Source organism: Leptosomus discolor, chromosome 9, assembly GCF_034619465.1.
Source record: "Leptosomus discolor isolate bLepDis1 chromosome 9, bLepDis1.hap2, whole genome shotgun sequence".
NCBI classification, from domain to species: domain Eukaryota; kingdom Metazoa; phylum Chordata; class Aves; order Leptosomiformes; family Leptosomidae; genus Leptosomus; species Leptosomus discolor.
In genome coordinates, this window is record NC_141399.1 from 2,686,324 (window position 1) to 2,712,190 (window position 25,867).

Sequence of the window (25,867 nt, forward strand, 5' to 3'; positions counted from 1 at the left end):
CTTGGGGCTAATTTTAATACGAAGCGGGGACAGGTCATACATATGTACAGGCGTATTGGGAAACCTTCTGTCTATGTAACACTGAATTGTATAAATCTAAGACAAGTTGCCACGTTGGGGCGCGCACGACTTTGGCGGGACCACCTCCCGTGCTGCCCAGCGCTGAATAAACACACCTGCTTTGCAATCACACAGATTGCGGAGTCTGTTTTCAGCACATCACGGGAGGGAGCAGATCAGCGAGGCCCAGCCGTGCCAGTCGTGCACAGGTTCCCAGGCCCGTCCCACGAAGAACGCAGGCCGTGGCAACCTCCCCGCGCCCCAGCGTAGCTCCCCCGGCTCCTCTCCAGCTCCCATTTCCACATCAGCGAGATCTGGCCTCCCTCAGCCATCCCTGCTGGGACCGTGCCTAACTCATCGTTGTGTTTACAGTTTCTGCTTCCAGCTGTTTGCCCAAAAGGTGACCCACCGTGGATTTTATTAGCATCTGTGCGGAAAATCCTGGCACCAGTGGTCAGTGTTCACGATGGAGACAGAGGAGTCCTGTAAAATAAACTTTATTCGAATAAAGGGAGAGTCCACTGGGCATATCCCGTGGGGGTCTCTCAAAGTGGCTGGGGTCGCAGCCCCCTTTTTATCCTAATTTCCCAGCCACATAGGACCCTCTCCCGTTCCCCACTGGCTAAGGTACTAGGAAGGCACAGGCTTCCCGATCCGCCTACTACATATACTGTATTTTTACCCCTTAACGTGTACCCCCCCTTTGCATCATGCATCTTATGTTTCATTATCATGTCATTATGCATCTCCTGGGTGGAGAAGTTAATATTAATAAGTCTATTAAGCCTGCGCACTGTTTCCTAAAGTTGAAAAGTTCAAACTTCCCTTAAAATCTTCGAGGATTTTTTTTTTTTTAAAATGATTTTTCTCTTGCAAGTTGTCTTATCTAACAGAGCTTTGTAGTTTGGTCCTTGGTTTCGGCTGAGATTCACTAATTGCTGAGATATACGGCACCTTTTGTTTTCCGAGGCCTGCTGATTACTTAATAAACACACGGCTCCTCCGGATAAACAGTGCCACGTACTTGCAAAAACACTCTCCTCCTTATCTATTCATTGTTTAGGTCTGGGGTATCTTGTACCAGCCTGGGTAAATGGTACTATGTTTTCGTAAAGACACTCTCATAATCCTGTCCCATCCATCCCCTCGCCCAGAACGCTGAGATGCGGCTCAGCCAGGCAGCGCTTCCCAGAGGGGCAGCAGGGGCCGCCCTGGGAGGCTCCGGCGAGGTCTGCCATGGCCGGGTCCTCCGAGGAGAAGCGGCGTTTGGGGGCCCCAAGCACACGCACGCCCTCGTCCTCCCTGTCCCCTGCCACCCCCCGAGCCCCGGGGGCCCTCCGGACCCGTCCCTCCCTCGGGGACACGGTGCCACCGCCCGCAGCGGCCGCCCCGGCCTTAGCGCGGCGCTGAGGGACACCCCCGCGCCCGTCCCCGCCGCCGGCGCTCCCCGAAGCCCGGCTCACGGCCCGCAGCACGACATAAAGGCGCTGGGCGCCGGGGCGAGGGGGGGCACGAAGTCCCGAGAGCCGGCGGAGAAGCCCCGGCCCGCCGGCAGCCCTCACGCTCCCCGAGAAGCGCCGCTAGAGGCCGCCGCCCGGCTCCGGGGCTCCTGGGCTCCTCCTCCCGCCTCCTTTCCCCCCCCCCCCCCGCCCCGCTCCCCGGCGGCTTCCCAGGCTCCTCTCCGGGTAAACAGCGATGGCCGCCGAAGAAGGAGGTGGTGAACCCCACAACAACATGGGGAACCACCTACAGCTGGTGCCCGGTAATGGCCGCCGCCGCCTGGGGGCGCGTGAGGGAGCCGGCGGGGCGCCGAGCCGGGCCGAGCCGAGCCGAGCCGGGGAGGAGACGCCGGGCCGGGGCTCGGCGGGCGGCGAGGGGGCCGGACCCCCGTGCGTGGGCGGGATCGGGGGGAAGGGGGCGGCAGGGCGAGGGCTGAGGCCGCAGCGGGGTTCTTTGGGAGGGGGCGTGGGGCGGGAGGCGGTGCGGGGGCTGCGGGCCGGGGGAAAGGGTGCGGGAAAGCGGTGTGGGGCCCGGGAGGAGGTTGCGGGGCTGGGTGGGAAGAAGGGGAGCTGGGGGGGGGGGGGGGCGGGCGGTGTTCCCGGCGGGGCCTTTCGGTGGGTGACAGGCGGGAACCGCGGCTGAGGGAGCCGCAGCCCTCTGGCGGGCGCCAGCTCTGGGGGTGGCCCGTCGGTCGCTTGCAGCCCGGCTGGGCTGAGCCCCTGGTTCCGAGGTGGAAGAAGAGCAGCTCAGTCAACGGGGGTTCAGGCGTTGGGCCGCCGATCCGGTGAAAAGTTTCCGCCAAAGCGGGCGAACGCGCTTCTTCGCTGTGAATGTGGAGCTCTGTAAACCCACGGAAAGTCCGAGGAAAGCGTGTGTGGTGTTAGAAGGTCTCCACTCCATTTCAGTGCTGTCTAATGCCGTTAGGAAGCGGGGGAGCCAGAGGTGCAGGGCACACAGGACTCGAGAGGGACGTTGGACTCCACACGCCGTCCAGACTCCGGCAGTATTTGTGCTGGAGCTGGTAGAGGAGCCTGGGTTGTCTGTCCACATACACCAGCATAACGCCTCGTGTGGATACCTCTTGCATAATAACGTGCGTCTTTCTGCTTTAGCGTATAGTGCCACCAAACTGACAGGAGATCATATGGCTTTTTGGAAGCAGCTCCTGGTAAATGGGGAAAAAAACCCCGTTATTTCAGACTAAGCATGCAAAGGAGAACACAGCAGTAAGTCCTGCCAGTAACCAGTGTGATTTCCTATAGCAGGAAACGCTCTGAGCGTTTTATGCCTGTGTGTTTAAAAGAATATGAAAATATTTCCTGGATATCAGGAAATACAGCCTTAATATTTCCTACCCGGTTCCTGTTTGTTTTAAATGAGGGTCATGTTTCCTCATTTCTGCACAAAGGTGTTGAGAGTCGATTTGGTAGTGTAGTGGGCCAGCATGAGCATCCAGGAACACCAGACCTGCCCCGAAGGAAACGTGAGCCTTGTCATGCAGGGTGCCTTTGGCACTTGCCTTTCCCTTGTTTCTGTGTGCTGGAGGTCTCACTAATCTTGAAATAATTAAAGTCAACAAAAAAAAAAAAAAAAAAAGGTGTAGCTAAGGGTGTAGAAGATGCAGTTTCTTTTGCCTTCCGTCTGCTGTTCCTGTAGTGTGATCGAGGAGGAGAGCGAAGACGGTCGTGTTTTTCGACATTCACATGGTGCTGCTGCAGTAAAATGAGTCATCGCTCCTCGCTGCCACCACACAGCAGCGAGTGTGCGTTTTTTTGGCAAGAACGAGCAAAAGTTTGCAGGGCACAGTTCTTTCTAGTCGACTGCTGTTCGTTCCTTTTGTGTTCGCAAAACCAAGTGAAACGGCCTCTCTCTAAAAGGCTGTTAAAACTGCTAATGATTGATGCGACTCGATGAGAGCACATGCAGAACAGAACATAATTTTTGATGAAGTCGGCTTCCCTCCCCCACCCTGCAACTGCTGCCCCAGAACCAAGCAAAATCTTCCTGCTGTTTCCCTCCATCAAGCTAAGCAGAATGCTGGCTGTTTTGTACGTCTTAAACATTCTGCGGTCATTTATGGTTGGGGTTCCTAGCTTAAGGTAGTGGAAGAGAAATTTCATATAGAAATTGGATATTTTTTACAGTCATTAAGAAGATGATGTCTTACTGCTTCAAGTTCTGTAATTAGGTAGAGAGTCTGTAACCTTTCTTGTTGTGCTGGATCATTTCTTGTTGAGAAAAACACAATATAGGATGGATACAGAACATCACCCTGTCGTGCTGTGCCTCCTACAGAGAAGGTTCTGTAAACTATGCAGGTTTTTTTTTTTAAAAAAAAAAAAAAGTGAGGTGAAGCAGAAAGAAGACCATTGACTAAATATTTTGAAAAGAATACATTTAGCAAATGTGCCTGATGGACGAAGAGGGAAAGAAAAGGTTCTCCAAAACCAGCTTATAATATCTTCTTCATTGTTCTCTTGTCCTCCCACTCTCAGAAATAGTAAGATCTCAGTGAAAGAGGGCGGTGGTGCTCCCATTTCTGAAGGAAGACTCCTTCCTTCTGCAGTATCTTTCCTTTGTAAGACTTGCCTACAGTACCTTTCAGATAAGATAATCACTCCACCTTTTAAATATTCAACTCTGGATTATTTTGTAAGAAGATGCTAATTGCAAAGGCAGGCAGTTAGGTAGACCGTTGATATTTTTGTGCCTATCTTGTACTGTAGGAGCTTTCAAGATCTAAATGATGTTTTTCAGCACCATTGGGATTATCGATTACCCAGCAGCTCTTGGCACAAGAATCCTGCAGATTTGGTTTGCAAAGTTTATGATAACATTCACTTTAGATATAGTATGATGTATAAATACTGGTTTTGCTAAAAGAAATGGGATCAAGTAATACAATTACAAATGTGTGATAATTACATTGCATTTATTGTGGCTGGGTGCTTGCAGGCATAGGTTGTGTGGTAATGCACAGGTCAGTGAAACCAGGATTTGAGAGAGAAGTATCTTTTTATTATCTTCACTATGTTTTTTAATTTCTTTTGAAATCTCTAGTCAGATTTTATACAGATAAGTGCACTATTTATGTTTCCAAACTGAAGCATACTGATAATTCAACTGTCCTCTTGCCCGAGGGTAATTTTAGGGTTGACACCTGGGACTGAGCAAGTAGCACTTTTTAAGTGCTATTTTGTACCTGAAATCCTTTGCAGAGTCCTACGATTTGCTTCCTTAGTAGTCGTCTTTGCTGGGTTTGTGCGTGTGCTGGGGTTTGTGTCTGTGTCTGGGATACGCAGGGGAGAGGCTGACAGCGGTGAAATTGCCCAAAATACCAGCAAGAGTCTTTGCATGAATAGAGAGGTTCAGATTGCTGTTAACTTGCTGGCTTTCTGCGTGCAGTTATATTGCTCAGGTTTGTACTGCTGCAGAGGCCCAGTCAGCATCCTGCAAGAAATCCGGTTATCTGGCATCCCAGTGTGCAGGCAAAAGACATTTAGACTTGAGATAAATTTCACTACTACCGTAGTGAAAATTTGAACTGACAGACTTTGTTGATGATTTTCTTCCAAGAAAAGTTGTTCTTTAGCCTTTCAGGAATAAATTACCAGCTGTTGTCGCTTTCTGTAGAACAGTGGTTTTACTGTACCAGCAAGAAAGTTATTTTTCACAGGTTTACAAATACAGAAGTTTCTTCCCCGTGAAAGGTTGTAGCCTGGGAATACTGAATGCATTTCTCTGAGTGTCTGATTTTTCTGAGTATCGTGGTCTTTGCTGATTGATTTCTACACAGTATTCCTTATGTGCTTATTAGCAGAGAGCGAGGAAGAGGATGACAATGAAATGGAAGTTGAAGATCAAGATAGTAAAGAAGCTGAAAAGCCAAACATCATTAATTTTGATACCAGTTTGCCAACATCACACGTGGTATGTTCTGTATATATCGTCCATTAAATACATTTCGAAGAGGTTTTGATTGGTTTTCTCTAATAGCATTGTAATATTCTTAAGCCAAACACCTCTTTTTGTTTTATCCTTGTAAATCACCAAAAGCTGTTCTACTACTGTCATTTTGTTACTTACTGTTTTCAGTATTTAGGTTCTGACATGGAAGAGTTTCACGGAAGAACGGTGCATGATGATGACAGCTGTCAGGTGATTCCGGTGTTGCCCCACGTCATGGTGATGTTGATTCCTGGACAGACGTTACCTCTCCAGCTTTTTCGCCCTCAAGAGGTTAGCATGGTGCGGAATTTAATTCAGAAAGACAGAACGTTTGCTGTTCTTGCATACAGGTAAAATACACAAGTGGGGTTACTGATGGTGTGCAGCATGTGTTTCTTTGGATACTAAATCAAAAGCCGATGGTTGCATCAGTTCTGGGGTGAATTACATAAGTTGTGGTTTGAAATTGTGTGACAAAAATTGTCTTCTAATACGTAATGAAAAGGTTTTCGTGTCATACTGGGTAGCTGCTTGATGGTGTCACGTGTCTGTGTAGAGAAGGAGTGTTGACCTGCTTTCCTTGTTCGGGCCTCCTCTTCCTTTCAGTAACTGAAGGCACTGCTCCATTGTGCTTAAAGAATAAGCCTTGATCTGAAATGTAAAAATCGGATTGTTGTTTCGAGAACTGGGGTGTTGTGAAGGTGTATGTGCTGGTTTGTGTGCAAATTAACAAGCACAGACAAAACAGTTGTTTTTATAAAGTCAATCTAAAGAATTTTGGTACTTTCGGTGTCTGTGTTTCAAATGCAGATACATCGGGGATCCCTGTGTTCCCAGAATTTCGCCTCTAGGCTCTAAAATAAAACCGAGTCAACTGGCAAAAAAACCCTAACCAAACAAAGCGTTAGAGGTTGCTTTTAAAATGGAAAAATAGTGTTTGCAATTAGTTGAAGGTATTTGCTTTCTTGATAAGACTAAGCATGTACAGTCAGTGCAGGTAGACTGACTCGTGAAATCTGAATGAACAGTGCTCTTTGGGGGATAGGTAACCTTTTTAATTCTGTTACTTTTAGTAATATACGTGAAAGGGAAGCACATTTTGGAACAACAGCAGAAATATATGCCTACAGAGAAGAGCAGGAGTACGGGATTGAAACGGTCAAGGTGAAAGCAATAGGAAGACAGAGGTTCAAGGTGCTTGAAATAAGAACCCAGTCAGATGGGTAAGAAAATACTGTCTTTAATTCTACATACTGCAAGTCTTGTTTCATCAAAACATTTACATTTTACTGCAGGTACGTCTGCCCTTTCAGTCACACAATTGGCTAATTACTATAGATACTAACTGAATGCTTTATCGGTAGCTTCTCTTGTTAATAAGGACTTTTGACATTTCCAAGATTGATGGTTTTGTTGTTAATAATTTTGCTGTAATATTCTCTAAAGAACATCTACCTGTAGTTTGGCCTGTTGTGTGTGAGAAAACATGTCAGAATGACTTTATTTCTGAAAATGAAGTCAGGAAAAAGCTGCGGATTTGCCTGCGTTATAAGTTCTAGAGCTTTATTTCAAAATCTCTCACATCCCTGTTTCAAACCAGATGTGAAAGGAGGGCATACAAGTATATCAGGCGTGTGCCTTCTGTAGTCTTGTGGAAAGCCTCCCTGGTAAGGATCAGATTCCGTTCCTTTGAAAAACTGTAACTCTTGGTTTTCTGAAAGGAGACCTTTCCAGAGATGGACTGCGTTGGACGTGTTGCACTTCGTAGCTTTACGTGCAGTTGCAGCTCTGCAGGGCTGCAGGCAAGGGTCTGACGCTGCAGCTAATGACAGTGTGCTTGGCGGGTTTTGTACTCCGAGGGATCCTCAACTCCTGCGCCTCCGCAGCGTGCAGAAGGGTTCGGATGCACGATTGGGATGTGGAGAGGACAGTAACTGTGCCTGGAGGGGGGGGGTGGTTTTCATGAGAAGCTTCCCGTGAGAGGGGAGGACTGGGAGTCTGGTCACAGAGAAACAAGTTGCTTCTCTCGTTCATTTTTTCCTTCGTAGGACATAAAGGCACGCTGAGATTTGTGGGTAAATATTTGAGTAGGAAAATAAGTGTTTGGGGTTTGCTAACTACACGCAGCCCGTCGTTTTCAGTTTCTCGGATACTGAATCTTGTTTGTTTAACCGTTGTCACGGTTCAGTACATCCTTACCTTCAGCAAGTCCTTCCTCTTCCTTTCTGACCATTCAGTTACTTTGCTGATAGAAATGTGCTACGTCTCCTGGTAGTGGCTGGCAGCTCTTTTCGTGTGCTTGTCAAGCGCACTCCAATCAGCTTTGATAGAGTATTCTCTTTATATCCTAGTCCTGTTCTTTTCCATGTTCCAGTGTGATGCCTGTGGCACTTAGAGGCTCCTTGTCTAGATAGTTTTACCATATTATGGAATTAATACCTTTATCTATTTATAAAAGTGACTAAGACCCTTAACATTTAGTTGAGAGTGTGCTGAGCCTTCTGTCATTTCATCTTGACATCATGTTCTGCACCGTGCGTTGCATCCTGAGCCTCTGTCAGCATCACTGTCCAGAGGTACAGGCGCCAGACAGGGATCCTCTGAGCATGTGACAGTTCTTGGCAAAATGGCTCGAGGTTTTTGTAAGCTTTTCTGCAAGGCCTGGAACATCTTGCTCCAAATCTGTAAATCTAAAGCTAATCACCTGCATGCTGCTGTTGTCGAGTGTAGTGGCATTGCTTTAGAAAGAGGCCTGGGAACAGTCGGAGCTCAGCGCTTTCGTATGCTTTTATGACCTGCAGCTGAAGAAATGAAGAATACGTGTGCTACTTGCTATTTCTCCCTAACATTTAGTTACACATTCCAAACTTTACAGCTTAGAAAAGACACTGCTTGAACACAAGATGGCAGTACTTGGACAACTACAGTCGCAGCAGCGTTGTTGCTGAGAATTCGGTATCCAGAAGCAGTTCAGATGGGCAGTGATTCTGGCTGTGCTGTTAACGCGTTTTGTTGTGATGGTTTCATGCCTGCTGACTCGCAGGGATCACTTTTACACAGCACGTCCGCAAGTTTCATTCGTAAATGTGAACTTTTGAATGTACGAAACAAAGAATTGGTTCTTCCCGTCACAGCAAGCTCTAGATTTGTTGGAATGACTTAAATTATGTAGAGTTACTCTGCTTTCAAGTACTGCACATCTTGTGGGTTTGGGGAGTGGTCAGTGAACTTGAAGCTCCGAGTATTGTTAGTGCCCTTTGGAGACATGAGCCTGTGCTCTTCGGCTCATCCTGAGGAAATGAACTTCTCTGCAGGTCTGAGACGCTCTCCAGGCTCCTGTGCCCATGTGCTCACACTTTGTGAACGAGCCTGGTAGCGTGGCAGCCTGCTGCCACTTTGTCTGTACGGCAGAGGCACGTAAGAAGGGCGTTGGACAGAAGAAGAATGTGATGTTCCACCTGTACAAATACAGCATTTTCATTAAGATCATGTTATTGCTTTTCATGTATTCAAGACAACTGACAAAAGAAACAAGCATTGCCGGTCTAAAATCCTTTTTGGTAAAGAGAGAAGAAAATTTCCATAGTTCTTGATGTTTCTGCTTACTAAGTGCTTATGGCAAAACATCATTTTATAGTTTGAAATAAGTTGACAGAGTTCAGTGTTGTCCCCTGTAGGTAAAGTTGGAAATTTGTAATGACAGTGCATTTCAGGATTTCTGATCCATGATACTGTTTAAAATGCAAAGTCCTTCCTGCTAGACAGTATTCTTAGTAGGCACATGACTGTTGCTGAGCTCTTTGCAGAATGGGTGATCTGGCTGATGCTGGAATATTAAAAGATGATCAGAGTCTGTATCCTATTTCTGCTGATTTTGAACTCTACCTAAGCATATAAGCTTTGGTGGTTTGAAGATAGCAAACTGCATTTCAGCTAAACTTCCGTTCTGAGGGATTGACCTGTAAGAGCTGACTGTTAGTTTATACCAAAAGTAACTTGAGGAGACAAAAATCTAAAAATACAGTGCTGAGAGGGTAGAATATTCTGCTGTGTTGCCACTGCCAATCTGTCTTTAATTCTGTTCACCACAATCCCAGCAGGTACCTATTGTATCCCCTGGAAAAGGTAGCTAATGAGGGGGCTAGAACAGCAAGGAAACTTTGCTGGAGAAGTTAAAGCAGTGATTTTTGTAGAGTTCTGCATACCAGTCCAAAAACAACATTTGGAAAGCAGCTCATTCTGGTTTTTAAAGGAAAAGGGAAAATAGGGGTTGCTTCTGTCTTCAATTTACGTAGACCAAAGTCCAGTCAGCACAGTGGCTGTGATAATTTAGCCAAGGGCGTGAGATAATCTGTGCTGTAGAGCAGCATGGGTTTGGTTTGCTACAGATACGCTCTGTGTACCCTAAGGTAACTTGATCTACGTTAGTACCAGTTTAAAAATCTGATGAAATGGGTTGCTGCTTAAATTCTACAGTACTGTGTAGTGATTAGAGCTATTACACAACCCTAAGGTTTTTTTATAAGCAGTAAAACCCGTTTTTTGGGGCTCGTGTGTGTGTGTCTGTCTCATCTTATTATTTTTTTTTACCAGAATCCAGCAGGCTAAAGTACAAATCCTTCCTGAGCGAGTGCTGCCTTCAACCATGTCAGCAGTACAGCTGCAGTCCCTCAGCCGGTGCCATGTATTCCCATCTTCGAAACCGACAGCGTGGCAGGACCGAGCTATACATCAGTGGTGGCAGAAATATCAAAAGGTTAGAAGCGAGTTGCGGTGGTGTTTTTCTTTGACTTTTTGATGGTCTTTCGAAAACCAATATAAAATTACGTCTGCTCGTCTAGAGGACGAGGCACAACTGGGGTGCTGGGTGCCAACCTCCTGCTCTTGTGGCTTGTTGTGTGGCCGTTTGTCAGCCACCAGCAGTGGGGAAATAGGTGTGTTGTGTTCCGAGTTCTCTTTGGTTTTAATTACAGCATTATTAGATTAATGTTATTGCATAGTAATTCATATAACAATTACTAGTTTCTTACTTACTCAAACACCTCATAGTGCTGGTTGGTAAAGCTTGTAGATAAAGTGTTGGTGTTAAAAACCAGTAAGTTTATAGGATTTAATCTGTAGGCAGGTCAAAGGAGCACCTCAACTTTTACTGACGTTGCTTCGACAATAAAAATACTGGCAATCGGGGTTAACAGTGCCGATGCTCTTGCTTTGCTCTTGTGTTAGTGGTTTGCTTTTGAAAATAGCTGTGGTAACTTTTTCTGTGGCTGTTTGATTTGGGTAGAAGAGGTTTTTAAAGAGCAGAGGTGGTTTAGTAGAAGTGACTCCCAAATTTCAGTGGTGAAACAGGAGACCTGTGATGTATTGGTTATTTGGAATCACAATTCCATTTGCTAATTTTGGTTTAAAACCTGCATCAGTGAAAGGGTTAACGTCTGTACCAGCAGTTACCTGTTTACAGAAAACGTGGGTCTGCGTTAGAATGACAGACTCAAGGTCTTTTTTGACTCAGTCAAATATTCCCACCCAGGTAGTTCTGGGCCAACAACTTGTAGTCTGAAGCATGCTTTATGCTGCACTTTCATCTTGTAAGTTTTTATGCAACACATAAATTTCTTGCTGACTTGTGCTTAGCCATTATCTTTGTTAGATCACAATATTTCTATACAATCCATTTATTCTGGCCAATTGCACACATATTTGTCTAAGTCTGGGTTTTGATTCGTTAGTCTGTGTTCAACAGGTTTAGCTTTTGGGGTAGTTAATATGTAAATCCTCCCCCTTTTTCTTTTCCTTTTTTTTAAAAAACCTGAGTTTAGAAACTTTTTTCTTAAATCTTACTGTCGTACTAAAAGTGACAAGATAGAAAAGCGTCACAGAAATCTCTTAATTTTTTTTGTGCTCTCTACGTAGGTTGATGTGGTAGTTTGTGGTAGAAGATGGTGCTTTAACACACAAAGTGGGTGAATTAGCAGTGCCATGGTCTTACGATTTTCTTTTCTAGGGCTTTTTTTGTAAGTATGAAGACTTTACACTTCTTTAGAGAACTTCCAGAATTTTATTTACTTGACTCTGATTTAAAATAAAACAAACCGCAAACAACCAAAACAAAACCCCTAACAAAAAAACCAATTCTATAATCATGATCAAGATGTTGGTATTGCCATTAGGGAATTAGGTTCTACTTTCCTGGTTTTGCTTCGCTGGCACAAACTCTGCCTGTGTGTGTTGACACTGTTCCTGCATCCCTGCAGCTGTGGCAGTGCTTGGGATCGGGAGGGAATTCACACCGAGATTGTAGGGCACGATTTTCAGGCTTCCTAAGCGGCTGATGCCGGGCCTGAGCTGCAAACCTTTGCATTGCTCAGGAGAATAATGAGGTGTGATTTGTGCTGGAGGCAGCTGTGCTGTTTGAAAGGTGCTAAAAGATGCCTTTACACGAGTGAGCGTGCGCTTTTACCCGTGTACAGCGTTTTCCTTTAGGAATCTGAAATCAAACGGACTGTCAAAAAGATAGTTTTGCTGGAAAAAGTTCTGTTTCCCATCATAAGCACCGTGCTAGCGTATCGTACGAGCGTGGTTACACCAGCAGAAGCCTTTCAGGTGTGAACGTGGCTGGTGCTGGGGCACAGGGCGGGCTCTCCAAAGGCCGGCCGGCCGTCCTTAACAGTTGACAAACGCGCAGGGCAGGGCTCATGGGACAGGAGCTGGTGCTGAGGTCAGAAGGAGAGGGTGTGGTGAAGCAGGGCAACCTGACGCTTGTGAAAAAACTAAAATTGTGGCTTTTTATTTACTTATTATTTAACCCACTGCTTTGGTCAGTGCCATGGATAAGGACAGATACCTCGGCGTCTTCTGTATCAGTAGAGGTCTTTGGAACTACCTCCAGAAATTAATACAATAATATTACAATAATAGTAACTGTCCTCACTGTCAGATGCAGTTAAGGTTTGGATTTGGGTTTTTTCCTTCGGTGGTTTTGAACTCTTAACCCCCCCCAAAAAACACCCAACCGAACAAAAAAACCCCTTTGTTAATAACAAAGAGGTATTGATTCTGAGTTCTTGAACGAGTTCATCCACGAGTTAACAAGCCCCGAAACGCTGTGCGTTGTGGGGGGAAGATCTCTTTCTGAGATTGCTTCTGTCAGATGGCAGCTGACGTGCAGTGCCCCCGCTGTAGGAAGAACGTGCTTTGTGGGCTGAGATGCCGATCCAGAGCCGGGCATTGTCCCGTTGACCTCCGTCGCTCTGCTGGTGTCAGTAGAACTGTGACTGTTTCCGATAGGACTGGCTGTACCTCTGGGTGTTTACTAATGTAATGAGAAACATCAGAGAATGGAAGTTGCCTTTTAAGAACGGTTTCTGCTCCGTACAAGAGCTGACCCTGTGTCAGCTGTTACCGAAAATATACTGGCTAATTGAAACACTAACTTGAGTTTTGGTGCTCCTGGATTCTTTCTTCAAAGTACCATTTATTTGCTGTGGGTTTTAGTTTCTATTGCCTGATTTTTCTCATTGGTAAAATAAGGATAGTTGCCCTCAAAGAGAAAATTAAAATTTAATTTGTATTTACAGTACAATTTGAGATCCTCTTTTGGAAAGCAGTTGGTTATGTCGCGTACTGCTTTTTAGATTTTTATTAACCTAAACCTATAAATATAAATGTGCTGGAGTCACTGTAGAGAATTGGTTAACTAGGCAGATAATCTCAGACTGCTGGAAATGTGGTGGTTAAGGAATGCAGGTATAATCTGCAGGATACACACAAGCGGAAGACTTTTTTGAGGTGATATTGGTGGCCGCTTGTGTTTTGTTCCTCCAGATCTGCTCTATATTGTTGTATAGATGTTTTCGTAGACAATTCAAGTGAATGTGTTACAGTAGTATGGGCCAGTCCTATTAGTAAAATGTTTATTTTGAAAGAATACTCTTCCATAAAAAAACAGTTATGAGACCTTCAGGGTGTTATTTTTTTCTGTTGTTTTTGTTTTCCTCTTCTGCGTTTGTTTCTTACTCAGTGCTCCATTCGGGTCTGAGTTTTTCTTCACAGAAAGCAGTTAAATGGGTAGGGTACAATACTTTCACTGTCTTTGGATCGTTACAGTAAAGCTCTTTAATAGCTTTTCAGTGGGCTGGCACAAGCATTGATTTTCAGTGAGCGTTTCTGAAACTGTGATTTCCATTAAAAATAGATACCAGAATGAGAGTGGGCAGCAATCCGCTGTTAAGCATCAAGACTGCCCAAGTTTTCTTAATGAGCAATTGTCTGCGGTGGGAAAGCATCTTCTGGAACTCCTCACTTGCCTGTTGGTATTTTTAGTTCTGGTTTTAGCAGATGAGTTTTCCATTTAAAAAGTAACATCATACATCCTTTGAATTTATCAGCCTGAAATACCTGATAGAGCCCATTAATCTCCCTTCATTTTATTTACTTAGGCGTTTGACCAAATTGATACGAACAGTTTAATCGCCTCACGTAGGGATTTGCTGCGGTTGCTGAAGGAGCAACAGTTGGTGGAGACTAAGGAGCAAATGCACTGTCTAATAGTACTTAAACATTTTGAACTGTCTAAATTTCAGATAGATGCTCTTCTAAAAGGCATAATTTCTTAGCACTTGGAAATATTTTTAATGCAGAGGCAGGTTTTCTGAGGAAATCCATACACTGGCCGTCTTGTACAGACACCTCAGCACTTGTACAGCACTCGGTGCATTTGAGAAGTAGTTGGGGAGCTTCACATTGAAGTACTGGTCCTGGTGGTGGTAACTGGTATCTCTAAATAATCAGGTATCTCTCCTCTGTTTTATTTGTTTGAACAAGAACTGTCCCTAAAATCTGCTAATGTTAAAGAAGAAATATTTGTGGTTTTGGTTTTAGAGGAAGTTCCACTGTGCGAGTTTGACATCTTGGCCTCCCTGGCTCTACTCTCTGTACGATGCTGTAAGTTCATCCTATGGATTACCAAATAATCCGCAGTTTTGTATGGTTTAGTATCTAATTGTTGGATAATGTAAAAGCTTTAATTTTGTTGGCTCATAAGTTACGTTTTAAAGACTTGTATAGTTTTCTGTTTACTGTGAAAAGAGCAGGAAGGGCTTCCCCCTCCATACAGTTGTTCCCTTGTGCTAGGGCACGTGTCTGGGGCGGATAACAGAGGTTCAGGTTCCTGCTGTGTGGTCTCGATCCTCTCTCCCACACGCTCCAGGCAAGTGTCCTAACCCAAGGGTGCTGGATAGTCTTAGCTCTGTCTTTCCTGCTGGAGTGGGTAAAAAAATATTATTTTTTTTTTATATACCTCTGTGTGTGTGTGTATATATATAAGTACATAAAATAATTGGTGTAAGAGAGGCAGAAGCAGGGAGGAGGCTAGCCCTCATCTTCTTTGTACACTTCTGGAATTCAAACGGTTTTCTCCTTGTCTCAAATGAGTTATAACCACCGTGGGCCATTGGTTCATTATGGCCCTTTCCCCATCCTGTTTTGCTCTTAGCTTAAAATATGTAGATACCAAAAGAGTCTGTAATTATTCTAAGTCTTAAAAGCTCATGTCCGTTTAGGGAAAATAGCTTACTCTACATTTTGCTTCCTTTTTTTTTTTTTTTTTCCTAAGAAAACAGAAATACCTATGTATTTAAATTAGGCTTTTCTTCTAACAAAAGGAAACCTTGATGGAAAGAGTCAAGAGGCAGCTACATGAATGGGATGAAAATCTTAAAGATGAATCTCTTCCAACAAACCCAATAGGTATGATGTTGTTTAGCTTATCAACTCAATTTTTTTTAAAAAAACCCAAAAGTTTCCTAAGAAAACAAAACTTAGATAATTACTTGTTATTGGCAGTCCGTCCCTCGCTTCCAGTTCCAAATGAATTTTGATGATTGGCTTTGACAAAAGGATGATAGAGCTTTTAAAGACACAGACACCCTCCAGCTCTGCGGGAATGTGTTCAGTAAAAGAGATGGAGCTCCATCGAGCTCCGTGGCAGGAGGAATCTGGGATCTGGCTGTTTCGTAGGAAAACAAGAGCCAAAAGCGTACTAGAGTTTAAAAATTACTTTTATGTATGTCTGAGTGTTAGTATCTGTAATCTCTTTGTTCTTACTCCTTAATACCTCTTATCAGCCCTGAGGGAAAATAGCCCCAGTAACCCGACGGCACGAATGTTGGTGTGAGTTTTCACGCCTTAGCAGGGGTTATGCCCCAGTGAACGAGTCTCTTCTCTGTGCCGGTCTCTAGGATCAAATAAGATGGAAATTTCAGCTGAAACCTTTCTAAAGGGAACAACCTTGCTTTCCTGTAGACTCTGCAGTGCCCAGTGAGGGGGTGTTCAAGCTGCAGCCTGCAGTTGCAGTCAGTTAAGCACCAAATGCAGGTCTGGGCCCAGCAGTTTTGGTGTCCGTGGAACTCTGGTTTCTGCCGTGCCTGAAGGAGTGCTTGGAAGCACTTCCCATCTGCTTTGCCCAGAGTGCTGCTTGGAGGAGTCTCTACGGAAAGCGTATCAATAACCTGAAAATGTACCCAAAAAATCCAGTATTTTTTTGGTGCTTCTTTTCTCGTGATTCACAGCACACTGATATTTTGCTGAGTTTAATTTTCAGCTTTTTAATTCTTTTACAGGCTGTGAGGAACGGGATGATTTCCAGCTTAGCAAGGTTTCTGGTAGCTAAATTAAAGAATGACTGTAGTAAAGTCCACTGCCTTTTGTGTTTGTGCCTTTTAATACCTGATTGAAATTGCTGCCTGAGAATTTACTATCGTATTAAAACTTTTTTTTTCAAAAAACAAAGTCTGTGTTCTTGACTGGATATTTTTTGATCTAATTTTGGTCTGCATTCAAATATGGGAAAAACCCTCCAAAACCTCCAGAAGGGAGTGTATACAGAGTATGTCTTTTTCCTTCTCACAGTATAACAGTAAAGAATACTTCCTTAGTGCTACCATGAGTGATGGAACTTGGTTGTAAATCACGAAGGAGATGTATGTTTGGGGTTTTCTTCTTCAGTTTCTCCTTCTCTCATAAAACAATGTCTTTCTTTTTTGCAAAAAAAAAAAGAGAAGGTGCAAGCATAAAGATAACCAGTGCTATTGGTGTAGTTCAGTGTCGAAGTGGAAGCCAGACCCTGTTCTCCAGGGGTCTGGTCAGGTTTTAGAATACGTTACCTGACCGGCATCGTTCAATCTCCCAGCGATCTTCAAGCGTGGATTAGACAGATATCTTAGAAGAGGTTTTACGTGTACGTAATCCAGCCTTAGGGCAGAGGGACGTACTGAGCTGACCTCCAAAAGTCTGTTATAAACCTGAGTAGAAGTAGTAGGTTGTATTTCTCTCCCCAGTTCTAACAGGCCTGGTGCTTTCTCCTTTCTAGATTTTTCTTACAGAGTTGCTGCTTGCCTGCCAATTGATGATGCGTTACGTATACAGTTGCTTAAAATCGGTAGCGCTGTTCAGCGACTCCGGTGTGAATTAGATATTATGAACAAAGTGAGTATTTTTTCTTTTCTTGCTATTAAAAAATAAAATAAAATAGGAGTGACCGTTACAGTCCGTAACAAAAATGTGTGAAATTTCCAAATAATACTTCTACAGAGTGAATTTCTTCCAACCCCTTTAAAAGTTTACTCGAGAAAGGACATGCTCTTTCTCAATACTAGACTTTGCTTGGCAGCAAGAAAGAAACATATAATGATATTTGCTTTTGTTAGAAATAGTATTTCAGCATCTCACAGCACTTTTTTAGCCAAGAGATGGTGCTAAAAGTCCACTGTTGCTCATAACTGTCTTATGAACATCATAACCCCATATTGACAGTGTAATACGCCGCAGTCAAGTAGCATTGTGCCGTGAAAACTTGTGGATTTTGTGACAAAAAGACAAATCTTTGTGGTAGTGAGCTACTGAGTATAAATCTTAAGTATTGGACTGAAAGGATTTTTGCAAAAGACATATATTGACTTGTTGGGCAATACCTTTTTAAGATGGTCAGAAACTTGTCTTCCCTTCCCTTCCTTCCGTTGCCATGGCCATGTAGTGCTCTAAATGTAGGACATGCTATGTAAAACCAAAACTTTATTCGTCATAAGACATGCTTTCTTAATAATAATTCCTACTGTAGGTAATATATATTAAGTGTTGTTCAACTTCATGTTGAGTCCGACTGTTTCAGGAGCAGCACTTGGAACAACAGCTCCCTCAGCAGTTCAGGTTGCTGTTCTCTTTCCAAAGAGACAGCGCTGTGAAGAGCCCTGGGTTTAAGTTTTACCTGTAAACTAGTTTGTGTGTGTGGTAGTGGTAGCTGGAGCATTTACTAGTCAGTCCTTGAATGGAGAGACAAATCACTGGTTTGGTAGTGCATTCAGATCACAAAGAATAGCTACGTACGTCCTGATTGACCCTCACCTTGCTGGGGATACTGGAGTGCTGTCTAGTCCTCTCTATAGGATATCTGGTACCCTAAATTAGTGTGACGTAGCTGCAGCCCCTGTTGTGTTTGTCTAGTGAATATAGAGCGGCGGAAACTTTCCCTGTTTGCCTAAAAAGTGCTGCCTGTTTCTGGGGGAAAAAGAGCCAGAGTATCATTTTAATACTGGTCCTCTTCCCAAAGTTCACACAGCAGAAATCTAAAAGGGAATATACAGAGAAAAGGAGACAGAAAACATCTCTTCCAAATTCTGAGACAAAAATGGACAGGTTTTTGTGTGAGGCTCTGTAATCAGATTAAACGTCATTTGTCTTTCCTGAGTCAGAAACTCTGACAATATTCTGATATTCAGGTACCACTAAGAACTGCTCACGTTCAGTACATTGTGTATTTTCTATAAATCTCAAAGAGACAAGAGGACTTAAGTTACCTCATAAAATACGAGGTAAAGTTGATTTTTTATCTTACACCAAAAAGGTGTTTTCTTCATCCACATGTGACACTTCATTCCGTACACGTGGTTAACTCTGCGTGAGAAGGGCAAGCGCATTGTGGTTTTTCACAATTTCTGGCAACGCCTGTTTTGGTCAGATCCACTCTCTTTAAGCCGGGTATTTTGGTGAGAAGGGGTGCTCTGGCAGCGTGGTTTACTTGACAAGGGTGGGCTTACCATGTTTCAGAACGTGACTCACAGTAACAGAACTGGTTGTAAGACCTGATCCATTTTCTTTTGTCATTGATTTCAGCGCATTTTGTTGTACTTTCAGTAGCTTTTCCTGTTACTAAAGGCAGCTAACTGCCTCTGTGCTGGTTTGTAAAGGCACGTACATCCCTCACAGGTACAACACCTCTGTGAATTCCACTTGAGAGTGCTAGCTGCAGTAATGAGGGGGGTTTGGACATGGAGGGATGGAATTAAGTAGCTGTCTGAATGGAATCCCGAGAGGGTTATAAGAGCAGTGGATTATAATCTGTGAGTAAGGGTGATTTAAAAGAGTGAGCGATCGTAGGCGTTAAAGGTAGGAGAGAAAGGGCACGTGAGCTTTAAGAAGGGAAGGGACCTGGTGTATGATAAACAGTGTCTGTGTGATAGAGCACTTTTCCTCCCGATCTCCAAGACCAGGAGACAGCGTGGTGAAAGTGTGGGGCAGAACCAGTGTCACCTGCGAGAAAGGAGCTGGAGGACTGGAAGTGGCAGCAGCAAGCCCAGGGCATCTGGGCGGAGGAAAGGAGAGAGGGCAGCAGCCTGACGTTAGCCTGCCTGGCAGCACGGGAGCTCAGGGAGACTCGGGAGCACAAGCTGTGCTTTACTCCAAGTTTTAACCCAGGACCTGTCCCAAGTGCAGATCCGAGGGGCAGCATTTTGGTCCAAAATACAGTGGGTTGTTTTTTTGGGTAATTTTGCATGCATTACCCTTAAAAAGAGGGGTGGAAGTAATGCACCTCCTGAAAATTAATGGTAGTGTTCTACTAAGCTGATTGAAATGCTTATTTTCTGACCAACGTCAGTGATGAATTGTTTCGTTCTACTTACTAGAAATTGTAGAAGATAGATGAATCTGTTGTACTCTTGAAGAGAAAGATCAATGTGTCTTACATATTTTTCGTGAGGAGATTAAAACCATTGATCTACAATACTCTAAATTTTAGAAAGACTTAATGATGGCATTTGTACTCATCTACCGTTTCTGTGTTGTATTTTAGAGGAGCAAAGGGTTTTTTCTAAATGAGCTTTTAGAGACCTTAAAGAAGGTTGACTCGTTTATTATCTCTGTGTAGTCAGATCCTCTTCTATGTCGGGGGGTTTTTGAGAGGGGAGGATATAAAAATTTTGTCTTTTAGATAACAATTAATGTTTACCATAAATACCTTTTTTTTTTTCCCCTATGCATTTTAGTTATTTTGATAGAAAGAGAAAACGTAAGTGACTGCTGCCCAGATAAACAAAAGAATTGGTACAAAGTCTGTTCCGAGGGAAGGGGAGAGAGAGTTGTTTTATTCGCCACTGCGCTGACAAGCATCTGGACATGAATGAAATCACCCTCTTTTGTTTTTCTTTTCAAGTGTACATCTCTGTGTTGTAAGCAATGCCAAGATACAGAAATAACTACCAAGAACGAAATATTCAGGTGAGTTTATTGCTCATCATCTCTGGGAGGTTCTTGATCCGAAGCGTTGGCACAGCAAAACCGATTAAGCCGGGTTGTGTCTAACCATTGCTGTGTTTTCCACAGCTCTGATAAAATCTGAGTAACACAAAACAGGTTCCTTGAGCTTTTTTTAATAAGAAGTTAGTAAATCTGAGCGTCACGGTGTATATTGGGACAGAAGTAGCGTGAAAGGCCGTGTTACACCGCCGAGTCCCGCACCTGAAGAATGACGCGCCCCGAGGCGAGGTTTGAAAACAGCAATCTCTTACACAGAGTTCTTTTGTCCTGATATTTCTGAATAAAGTTCACGAGAGCCCCAATTTTAGTTCTCAGCGCTTCATCCCGACTTCTGCGGGCCAGATGAAAACGGGTGGTAGAGATGGGCACCCGGGAGGCTGTCACGGAAGGGAATTTATTTGTGTCACTGAGCATTGTGATACCCTTTTTTTGCGTTAAGGGTGTAGGGTTTAATCCCAACAGCTGCCCTGGGCACTATGGTCCTGTTAGGTGTTTGACCTGTGTGACGTCATCCGCGTGCAACGATGGGAAGACTGTACGTTTTCCAAATAACTGCTGCTGCTGCAGTCTGGTCACTGTTTTAACCTCGGATACCTACTGTCTTCCATCACCTGTGATGCTGTGAAGGTTAAAAGAAGTCTCGGTTTAGCAAAGCGAGGCTCCCCGCGTTTTGCCTTTGTCAGTGAGGGAAGAAGCTGATGTCGTAATTAAAAGCCATTTCTTGTCTTCTCATCAAATAATGGATCCGGCAGCCAGGATTCCTGCTGTGTCGGTGGGCCGTACGTTAACAGCGGAGTGGTGGGAAGCTGGCGTGGTGACTGAACAGTCGTGCTTCCTTCTAGGGTCAGGTTTAGAAGCAGCAATGTGGATGTTGCTTGGTTTTGTGGGCAGCTGCCGTGCGAAAGCAGCGAGTGAAAGGAGTTAGGAGTCTGTCATGGGCGTTTTGTACGGAGCTGCGGGTTTTTGAGGGAAGGACTGACAACTGCCTTGGATGAGGTACTTCCCGTCAGCTCCCCGCTAAGTGGCTTGACCCCTTTAACCAACAGCTGGACACAAGGATTTTTTTAATCCTTACTCGTGGTAATACCCTGTAAGTACCTTTCCTGTAGTCGGGACTTAAGTAGGTGACAGGGACAACTGGTGTCAGTGAGGAACGCGTCGGATTTATAACACCAGACTCTTAAATTTCTGCCATTCCAAGAAAATTTGACCGATGAGATTTCACATTAATAACTATTTTCTTTCCATTTTTAATAAACTAATTAAAGGTACTTTCCCTCCCCCCCAACCCTACAGCCTGGAGTGTTTCTTTTGCTGTGGAAAATACTTTTAAGCGTGGTTGGCAGGTTTTTTTCCTTTGTTTTTTGTTTCTTCCTTGGACTCTGACAAAATTATTAATTGTCTGTTGTAGTTTATCCTTATGTGGACCCATGGCAGCATATGTGAATCCTCATGGGTACATCCACGAAACCCTGACTGTATATAAAGCCTGCAACTTGAATCTCAGTGGACGACCATCGACAGAACACAGCTGGTTTCCTGGGTAATAAAGTCTAAAAGAAATTTTATTCGTAAATGAGAGAAATTTGTAAACGTATCCCTGTGACGGTGGAATAGTAAATATGTAGTTCTCGAAACATGTGCCGTCGTTCTGCTCGTGGGAAAAATAGGAAAGTGAATTGAGACTTTCTCAAAATACAGAATAAAAGGGAAAAATTCAGGCAGAATGTGCTCAGCATTTCTCTGGAGTTTTTAAAGTATATGGACATCTTAAGATGTTAATAACAGGTAGTCTAGCATCTGCGAGCTGCTTTGGGGCGGGGTTGGCTGGTTGGTTTGAAGATCTGCAGAGTTTTTAGCTGGGAACTGGGCCCCTCGATTCCCAAAGGTTCTTTGAAAACCTCTCTTGAGACTAGTGTGGCCTTCCTACCTGAGGAGCGAGCTGTCTTCCGGAGTTTTTCAAACATCTGAGCATCAACCTTCTGTTTTGTTCCCCCTAGGTATGCCTGGACTGTGGCCCAGTGCAGGATCTGTGGGAACCACATGGGGTGGAAGTTCACAGCTACCAAAAAGGATATGTCACCTCAGAAGTTCTGGGGGTTGACACGGTCTGCGCTCCTGCCCCGCATCCCAGAGACAGAGGACGACTCGGGCCACGATCGGTCACCGTTGCTCTGCCTGTAAATCTGTCGCCTGCTGCGGAGAGGAGCAGGCAGTAGTTTGTCTCTTAAATGCATCTGCTCAGTTCTGCTTCTGATGCTTAACTTCAACTTAAAAAACCCGAGCACCTCCCTCCCCCCCCCCCCCCAAAAAAAAAAAACCCCAACCAAACTGGCGGGCTCCCTGCGTTTGGGGTCGGTGGGCATCCGCGTTGCTGCTGCCCCAGACACGCTGGGGAGGGAGGGGTGAACCTGTGAGGTGGCGGCTGAGGAGAGGAGGCGGCGTGAGACACCAAGGAATCTTCTCTGATCCCTCGGGACTGGCTTGAGACTGAACTTTTCTCCTTGTGTCATTTCCGAACATGCTTACTGCTGTCAGCCTGCGGTGAGAGAAGGCGGGGGGGGGACTGAAAATGACAAATAAACAGAGTATAATTTATGCAATAGATGTACGATGGTAGGTGGCAGTTACTTGGGACGGAGTATTTTCCATAACATGCTTTAAAGTGGTTTTGCTGAGAATCCCCGTTTCTAACGGTGTGGAGCACGTCACGTTTTGTGCTCGTGCTGTTTCTCGCTGAATAACCATCAAGGTCAAGACCCAAGTGTCTCTTGTGGCTGGCGCTGTGTTGGTGACGGCGGTGGCAGTGCTGGAACTGGCAGAAGCGGGAGCGGTGGCATCACGGCGTGCCCCTGGAAAGGAACCCGTGCGAAGTACTCAGCAATTACAGGTTGTCTGAGCTGTTCAGTCCATTTGATGGAGTCTTACATTTTAAACTATTTGTACAAAACATGCAGGTTTGTCCCAGAACATAAACCACCGTCATTTACTGCTGAATACCCTCGTATTTATTTTTCAAAATGATTTCTGTGAAGATTAGTTGACCAGCCTACAGCTCCTGGGTTCTGTGAAGCACTCTAAAATACATCACTATGGTGACTTTTTTTCAGTATTTATTTTGGCAAGGGGGAGGCAACATCTCTTTAATTACTTTTTTTTTTTTCTTTTACGCTTTCATATAGTGAAGTAAAATTTCACGTGATCACCCTTCCCTTACAAAGAGAAGTTTCTAAATAAAACAGAGATAAAAGGCAGTGCTTTTTTGTGTGTGTGTGCTGTCTATGCTACAGAAATCAGAGGCAAAAATGGGGCAGCTTTTGCTGCTGACTTACAGGGTTTTTTTTTTCCCCCCTCTGCCTGCACTTTGGTGATAGAAACTGAAGATTTCTGCCGTGTGTTGGTGCTTTTTCTTTTGAAGCTTTATCATTCACTCTTCATTTCTTCACAGTACCTCTCTCAGAACGTGGGTTGTTAAACGCAACGGCACAAACCCCCTGAAGGTTTACGGTGTCCGTCACCGCGTGCTCGACCTCTGTCACCCCCCCCCTACGCCCACCGCCTGCAGCACGGACGGCTCCTTGCGGGCAGGGCCGAGGCAGAGTCCCTGGGCTGCGGGAGCGGGGTGCGCCTAAAAACACACCCCGATGCGAAGAGATGCGGGATGGGGAAGGGCTGTCAGCGTCGTTTGTCCTGCTGGGGCGGTAGAAGTGGTCGTGAGACTCGGGGTTAGTGCCTTGAAGCCTTCTAGCTCGGGGCTTCTGCTCCCGCCGTGGGGTTCTGTCGTACCGGGCTTCGTTCCTCCGCCGTGCCAGCGAACCTGTGGAAAGCAACGCTTCTCTGAGCGGAGTCCTGAGCAAAGACGGGGTGAATGGTGGCTCGTTCTCTTCCAGAAAACGCTCTGTAGGTTGGTTGTGAGGTGATGAGCGCGAGGCTGTGAAAGCTCCGTGCCTCGGTAACCTCTGCACTCGTGCCCAGCTTTCCCCTCGCGCCCTGCCCGTGCGCACGCGGGTGTTCACACCACACGCGCGTCTGCCCACGGACTCACGCGCCTTTCCTGGAGGCTTGGTGTGGTTTTTCCCTCCGAGATACCCGGTCTGTTGCTCCCATTACCCCCAGTAAAGCTTGGTGGTGGCGAGAAGTTCGAGGGTGCTTTGAAGCGCCTTCTGCCGCCGCTGGATTTTATTGACTGAGGGTGCGGTGAGGGAGGTTTTTTCAAGCGTCGTTCTCCGCCACCACTGGACTTCATGAGCTCTTTGGCGTTTTGGCCGGGTCTTTTGGGGTGCCTCGGCTGAACGGGGCGCTGTGCTGGCGGTGTTTGGATACAAAACAGGCGTATTTTTGGTATTTTATGTGTATTTGTAGTCAAACGTGAGCTAATGTAATCAAGTGAGGTCGGTCAGGAGTAGACTCGGCACTCATTTAATTTTACAGTTGGCGATGCCGTTCCATCCGCCCAACCTGCGGCGTGATGGGCGCCGGCTCCAAGCCCGTGACGCTTCCCAGGTTGGAAAACCGAGTGGTGGCTCCAGCTGCGGCGTCGCAGCCGAGTGCTGCCGGGGTGAAGCTGGCGGCTCCAGCACTGCGTGGGTGAAAGCACTCGGAAGGTACAGCACGTGACCGAGGGCGGGTGGGCAGTCGTGGGTGGTTCTATACGTTGGGCAGCGTTTGCTGTGCTTTGCTCCCTTTTGGAGAGAAAGCTACTGGATTGGGATGGTGGAAAATGATGACTGACAAATACGGACCTAGGCTTTGGGGAGCTGAATACAAAGGAAACGGCCTTTTCCCATCATTCCCTAGAGTTCCCGCATGGGTTGGTTGGCGCGTAGCTTCCCGCAGTCGTTGATCCGCTCGACTTGCTGGCTGCTGCCACGAGCGCTCATTTCTCCCCTCTCCTCTCCTCTCCTCTCCTCTCCTCTCCTCTCCTCTCCTCTCCTCTCCTCTCCTCTCCTCTCCTCTCCTCTCCTCTCCTCTCCTCTCCTCTCCTCTCCTCTCCTCTCCTCTCCTCTCCTCTCCTCTCCTCTCCTCTCCTCTCCTCTCCTCTCCTCTCCTCTCCTCTCCTCTCCTCTCCTCTCCTCTCCTCTCCTCTCCTCTCCTCTCCTCTCCTCTCCTCTCCTCTCCTCTCCTCTCCTCTCCTCTCCTCTCCTCTCCTCTCCTCTCCTCTCCTCTCCTCTCCTCTCCTCTCCTCTCCTCTCCTCTCCTCTCCTCTCCTCTCCTCTCCTCTCCTCTCCTCTCCTCTCCTCTCCTCTCCTCTCCTCTCCTCTCCTCTCCTCTCCTCTCCTCTCCTCTCCTCTCCTCTCCTCTCCTCTCCTCTCCTCTCCTCTCCTCTCCTCTCCTCTCCTCTCCTCTCCTCTCCTCTCCTCTTTCTTTTCTCTTCTCTTCTCCTCTCTTCTCTCTCTTCTCTTTTTTCTCTCTTTTCTCTCTTCATTCTCTTCAATTCTTTTCTCTCTCTCTCTCCTCTCTTTTCTCTTCTTTTCTCTTTTCTCTTTTTTCTTTTTTCTCTCTTCTCTTTCCTCTTCCCTTTTCTCTTCTCTCCCACCATAACCTCTGTCCTTCCAACACGAGCTCTCAGGATCACGCAGCCGCAGGGCTGGTGTCCCAGCTACGCAGCCACATCCCCCTCAGGGCCGACGAAGGGGCGTCTGGGGGGACAGGAGAGGCGCTGCCCCGCGCAGCAGCAGGTCTGGGCTGGGTCGCAGGACGTGTAGCCTGGAACTGCTCATGTCCAAACTCGCTGCAGCAGCACAAAGGTGTCGCACAATCCGAGCCTGTA

The 25,867-nt window shown here is 45.6% G+C and overlaps 1 protein-coding gene across 3 annotated transcripts; it reads left to right on the top strand.

The window, feature by feature from the left end:
• The first annotated feature begins 1,755 nt into the window (after window positions 1-1,755).
• Window positions 1,756-23,149, top strand: CRBN (cereblon). Of its 3 annotated transcripts, XM_086469869.1 has the most exons (11): window positions 1,756-1,822; window positions 5,378-5,490; window positions 5,656-5,858; window positions 6,582-6,731; window positions 10,102-10,264; window positions 14,389-14,451; window positions 15,171-15,255; window positions 16,877-16,992; window positions 19,994-20,058; window positions 21,509-21,640; window positions 22,098-23,149. In XM_086469869.1, the coding sequence occupies exons 1-11, from the start codon at window positions 1,756-1,758 to the stop codon at window positions 22,279-22,281; spliced, it is 1,341 nt and encodes a 446-aa protein (XP_086325995.1). In that variant the 3' UTR covers window positions 22,282-23,149. The 3 variants fall into 3 exon arrangements, with proteins under 3 accessions (XP_086325995.1, XP_086325996.1, XP_086325997.1); XM_086469870.1 differs by lacking the exon at window positions 6,582-6,731 and having other exon boundaries at window positions 1,767-1,822; XM_086469871.1 differs by lacking the exon at window positions 6,582-6,731 and having other exon boundaries at window positions 1,767-1,822; window positions 5,381-5,490.
• The last annotated feature ends 2,718 nt before the right edge of the window (window positions 23,150-25,867 follow it).